The following is a 6,041-nucleotide window of genomic DNA, read 5'->3' on the forward strand; positions in this document are numbered from 1 at the left end:
TACGATCATAGCGCTTATATCAATAGTAGAAACGCAGAATGACTAGTATGAGACTTCAAGCTATGCTTGTGATTATAGAGTGCCTAAGAAGTAGGCCAGACTGAACGTGCTAGAACTTAGTTGTAGGTTGACAACTGCAATATCACTTTCCTGAGTGATAGAACCAACGAAAATAAGTATATTCCAAACTTTGGTGTATCCTTACAATGGCTAGATCGTACCTAAGATCTAATAAAACTACGCAGTCTTGCATACCATGCCAAAGTGGCGACGCGACACAAATACGATGATGTTTATGACACATTAAGACCACGTGTATAATGGCAATCGAAAAAGACTATGTGACATGGCAAGAAGAAGACTTTGAAGATGCGACCATAAAAAATAGTTATTTTTGACGATACGATGAATCTCAACTTGGAATCCACGATTTCATAGAACGACGTTACCATGATCAGGCTCGGGAAAAATGTGCGAAGGAGTGCGACCTTCGTAGTTAGAATGACCGATTTTTAAATCAACAGTACTTACTTGGATCCTAAGTTCTTTTCGGGATGTTTTGAATAACCATGAGCCCTTATGTATTTAAACACCTTGGTTGACTCACAATTTGCAAGTGATGTCCCTTATTTCTTTCCCTATATCGAGTCATGACTCACTTGGCTTGAAAATTTGTGTTTGCCCTTGTAACTTTGGACATCTTGATTGAGTATTCTTCTTTAATTCGTCATTCATAAGAACGATATTTGATTTTATGAGCTTCCGTCATTGAACTTTATTCCTAAAGTTGTCTGTAATTATGACCTTCAGTATGATCACATCTCCAGACCTGTTTTCTTCAAAAGATGGAATATTCTTCCTGGAATTTTTGTTCACCTCTTCATTCCTCCAGTTCTTTCTGGCAGAAATGAAATTCTTTTTAGCTCGGTTTCACTACATATATTGTTTCACACCCAATGATTTTTTTCTTTCTTCAGCACCAAGTTAAGACTATCATGTTCTCTTCTTTCTTAACGGTTCTGAAAAGTTCCAATCACTTCGAGTTGCCCTCAACAAAACCGTTGAACCATTATCAGTGCTACTTCATGACATTTGTCTATATTTCTAAATTCTGACGCGACTGATTGTTTTAAGCCTTGACATGTTTGATCAATAACCGCTGTCCGAAATTTTTGCAAATTTTGATCGGGCAGTCTAGTATGGAATTTGAGATTTCTAAAGCTTTTATTCACCTTACCATTTTACTTTCGCATTTGCGTCACCCCTTTTCGTTCGTTGTACTGAGACCCCTTTGAGACCACATTTTGAGATTTTGTGGGGAATTCGCACCTTTGATCTCGCTATGAGCTACTTCTAGTCTAGTCTACCTTATTGCGTGAACCTACTTGTCCGTTCTATTTTCTTCCAAGTATCTTTCATCTTGTTGTGCAACTTGATTATGTCTTTTCTTGCGCAATTGTTTTCCTACAATACTATCATGTGGTCATTCCTTGGACCCTACTTTTAGAAAGAATCAAACTTTCCTTTCAAATATACCACGTCACCATCTTTGGATTTGAGTAAGTACGCTAACAACTCGAGTGAAAATGAATCAGAATTTCGCCTAGACGCAACGTAAGGAACGAGGGACCCACCTCCCAGGCTTCGGAGGAAGAAAGTGTGATGCAACCAAGGCCGCTGTCGCCACCACCAGCTCCCCGAGTTGATAGGGAAGTCGTAAAGCTATTCCTAGACCAAAAGCCTCCTACCTTCGACGGAATGGGTGAACCCGCAAAGGCTGAAACTTGGGTGCGCGCTCTGGAACGCATCTTCAGAACCTTGGTGTGCAACGACGAGGAGAAGATGATTTGTGTGACGCATCAACTGACCGGGTCCGCCGACTTTTGGTGGGACACCAAGCTGAAGATCATGCCCCAGGACCGTGTGGACGGGATGACGTGGGTAGACTTCAAGACCGAGGTGTACGACAAGTACATACCTAAGAGCGACCGCAAGGCAAAGGCAGCCGAGTTCCACAACCTCACTCAGGGACGTCTGTCCGTGACCGAATACGACCGCGCGCTTTGTGACATGACCCGCTATGCGCTGGAATAGATAGATACCGACGAGAAGCTGGCCGATAAGTTTCGTGAGGGCCTAAGGCACGAGATTAGAATGGCATTGGCAGTTCGTGGGACCCTTACGTATGCCGAGGCACTGGCCCTCGCATTGGACGTTGAGGCAGCGATGCCCAAGGAACACTACGTTGGCACTACCCCCGCCACGCCCTAACCATGATAAGAGGAGATGGGACGAGAGTAGGACCCACTACGATAGCAAGCGATACCGCCCCACCCAGAACCGACCGCCGTACGAAGGAGGGCAGACTTCGTTCAACCCAAGGAGTGACCCCCGGGCCAGACCACCCCAATGTAACGTTTGCGCCAAGTACCACTTCGGGGAGTGTAGAGGGTCCAAACCCGACTAGGTGCTTCAATTTTGTAGAGTTGAATGATCATATCTCAAGGGAATGTCCGAGTAGGAATGCGAGAACTGCGTCGAGGCAGAATAATCCAGGGTTTCCGTCGGCTTAACCGAGGGCGCCACCAACGGGCTCGGTAGCGAACCGGGATCAACCACAGCGGCTGTAGCAGCCTGACCGCCCAAGACTTCCCACCCCGGCTAGAGCGTACGCCATAAGTCAGAAGCAGCGCAGGATTGAGCAAGGAAATCCACGAGGGTGGAAATTTGGCAGGTATATGCGAAATCCTCAATACCCCTATTGTTGTGCTTGTTTGACACGGGTGCATCTCATTCTTTCATATCTGAGTTGTGTGTGCATACCTTAAGCTTGCCTACTAGGAAGTCTGAACATAGGATGATGGTGTCCTCACCAGTAGGAGGGATAGTAGAGATTTCCCGATTTTGCTTGAACGTAGAAATCGTACTAGGAGAACTTAAGTTAGTTGCTCACGACCTGCGAGTTATGGCGATGAGAGACATCGACGTAGTCTTAGGAATGGACTGGTTAACCGCGAACTTTGCGATAATTCGCTGTAAGGAGAGGCTGATAACCCTACAAACTCCGGGTACGGAACCCATCGTGTACCACAGAATCTCGATGAATCGGAGAACTGCCATAATCTCCGCGTTACATGCCACCGCGATGATGAAGAAAGGACGCCCAGCCTACCTTGTCTATCTCCACGGAGAAAAGGAGGAAAGGAGACTCGAAGACGTCGCTGTCGTATGAGATTTTCCAGACGTTTTTCCCGCAGTGTTACTTGGACCGCCACCGGATAGGCAGTTAGAATTTACGATCGACCTTGAACCTGGAGCCGCACCCGTATCCAAGCCACCATACCGAATGGCGCCTAAGGAATTGGAGGAAGTCAAGATACAGCTACAAGAGCTCATGGATTTAGGTTTCGTTAGGCCCAGTGTTTCGCCATGGGGCGCACCGGTGCTCTTCGTTAAGAAGAAAGATGGGTCAATGAGAATGTGTATCGACTATAGAGAGTAGAACAAATTGACCCTCAAGAACAAGTACCTACTACCGAGGATAGACGACCTGTTCGATCAACTCCGAGGAACCGGCGTGTTTTCTAAGATGGATCTAAAGTCCGGATACCACCAACTGAAGGTGCGAAAGGAGGATATACCTAAGACCGCATTCCGTACCAGATATGGTCACTATGAGTTCGTCGTGATGCCGTTTGGACTGACCAACGCCCCAACCGTATTTATGGACTTGATGAACCGAGTTTTCCACCCGTACCTAGATACGTTCGTCCTAGTGTTCATAGATGACATTTTAGTCTACTCGAAAGACGAGAAGGAGCACGCCGAGCACCTACGAGCGCTGGTGACGCTGAGGAAAGAGATGAAGGGGTTTGGCAGCGGAAGCGCATGCATAAATCAATTACATAATAATCAGATCTATTTAGCGGATTATTTAGACAAATTCTATTCGCGTAATTATCTCACGTATCATGCTAATAACTCAAATAATAACATGCTTTAAATTAATAGAAACCTAAAACATGCTGTTCTAAGGTTTAGCCATTATACCTTGATGATTCTCCAAAGAATTGAAGATGGCTAGCGCCTTCTCCTGGTGAAGATCTTTAGTACAAAACCACGGATCTTCTGACTGGTTCCCGGACTGTGAACTGATATCAGGGTGGGCTGATCTCACCAGGACACTAGGACTTAAATAGAGAAGACAGAAATCCTCTCCCTCGGAAGAGAGAAAATTTCGACTACTACTAGGAGTAGGGGCCGAAAATTTTGAGAAAATAATTAGTGTATTTTCTGTCACCTTTATTCTCCTATTTATAATAAGTCATATATTGGGCCCAGACAGAGATCTATGGAAGGCTTTGGATATGGGCTCCTCCAATTAGCTTTTTACTAATTAAATTAAACCCAATTTAATATAAGCTTAAAATTGGAATATTACGAGCAGCCACTACAGAAGTAATACTGCACTCCCCATCCAAATCCGAAATTACAAGTACTTCGGTTTTCCAATACTTTATATTTATTTCCCGCGCTTAAGATAGAAACATCCATTAATTAATTATTGTCTGCTATGGACTTAATTAATTAATATCTTATTTATTCCAAGAGAGGACTCAGCAAGAAAATCTTATTTATTATTCATAGAGTAGTTAAACTCCTACTAGCTAGGTTCCGAATAATAAAACCTTATTTCAAGCTTCTCTTGAGGATGTTATCAAACGAGACTCACCTCGCGCACGATTCAACATAATAGCAATCCTAGCACCGCTAGATATTAATCACCACTACCCAATATACCAGGCTTATTGGTAAGTCAAAGTAGTGCATAATCAATACCGTATGCTCAATGCTAACGTACATTGATTGAGAAATAATTTACGAGACCTCGTCTTTCAGTAGATAGCATAAAGACTGTCTCGCTGTTAGATCCATTCAATGCTATACCACACCAACGCCATCTTATTTCAGCAAGGCTTAGAAAATAATCGGATCGACATTGCAACCTTTCATGATAGTAGTCTAAGCCTATCTAGGTTGTGAAATCATTCTTTTCTTTGTTTAGAACTGACCGCAGCTACCTTAAAGTGGACGACACAACCGGTCTACTAAAAACAAAGACTTAGACTTTGTTAAATTACTTATACATTCAAATATGCAATTAACATCCATTAAATGTAAAATATAACAACATTATGACAAAAATAATCTGTTTATTCATTTGGAAAATAAAATGAGAGTTTTAACAGTATTCAATCACTCGAAAGGTGATTTCTAGTATACAAACTCTAACAAGAGAAGTTGTACGCCAAATTCAGCAAGTGTGAGTTCTGGCTAAAAGAAGTGAACTTTTTAGGACACATCGTGTCGACAGAAGGAATCCGAGTGGACCCTGCCAAGGTTGAGGCGGTACAACAATTGAAGTCGCCATCGACACCGAACGAGATTCGGAGTTTCCTGTGTTTGGCAGGATACTACCGAAGGTTCATAGAAGGGTTCTCCAAGATAGCGAGACTGATGACCCAGCAAATCAAGAAAGGAATCAAGGTGAACTGGACGCCGGAGTGTGAAGCGAGTTTCCAACTCTTAAAGGAAAAGTTGACCACATGAGAGGTCGGGATTTTGCACGCGTGTCGTAGGCGCGTGTCCCTTCCTATTCAACAAGATTTATAAGTTCCCAATTTCCAAAATACTATTAATTAGTATATGGTAAGTTAGGGTGTCGAACCCACGAGGAACGGTAGCATCCGTTATGTATTTCCACACTTAGAAAGGTTTTGGCGATGCCGCCACGCTTTAAATTGGGGGTGGGAACTGAACTACGAAATATAAATAAAACTTAAGCTAAGATTGAGAACTAAACATGCAAATAAAATACAATAAGAAGAAAGCAATTAAACTGGAACGCAGACTGGGCAATCTGATAAACTGGGCAACTTAGCAGTGGCGAAAATTAGAACTATTTCGGAAATAAAACAGAGCAGCAACTTGCATGAGCATTCCTAAGATTAGAAATAAAAAGAGACTAAGTTAAAAGCTAA

The 6,041-nt window shown here is 43.1% G+C and overlaps 1 protein-coding gene across 1 annotated transcript; it reads left to right on the forward strand.

Annotated features, from left to right (window-relative positions):
• Positions 1-1,662: 1,662 nt before the first annotated feature.
• On the forward strand, positions 1,663-2,094 carry LOC125190692. The gene has a single exon (XM_048088063.1). The coding sequence runs from the start codon at positions 1,663-1,665 to the stop codon at positions 2,092-2,094; it is 432 nt and encodes a 143-aa protein (XP_047944020.1).
• Positions 2,095-6,041: the final 3,947 nt, after the last annotated feature.

This window comes from Salvia hispanica, chromosome 1, assembly GCF_023119035.1.
Source record: "Salvia hispanica cultivar TCC Black 2014 chromosome 1, UniMelb_Shisp_WGS_1.0, whole genome shotgun sequence".
Lineage (NCBI taxonomy): Eukaryota > Viridiplantae > Streptophyta > Magnoliopsida > Lamiales > Lamiaceae > Salvia > Salvia hispanica.

Bases quoted from the DNA above. Each gene is read 5' to 3' on its own strand.
- LOC125190692 (XM_048088063.1), top strand. From the start codon at position 1,663: ATGCAACCAAGGCCGCTGTCGCCACCACCAGCTCCCCGAGTTGATAGG.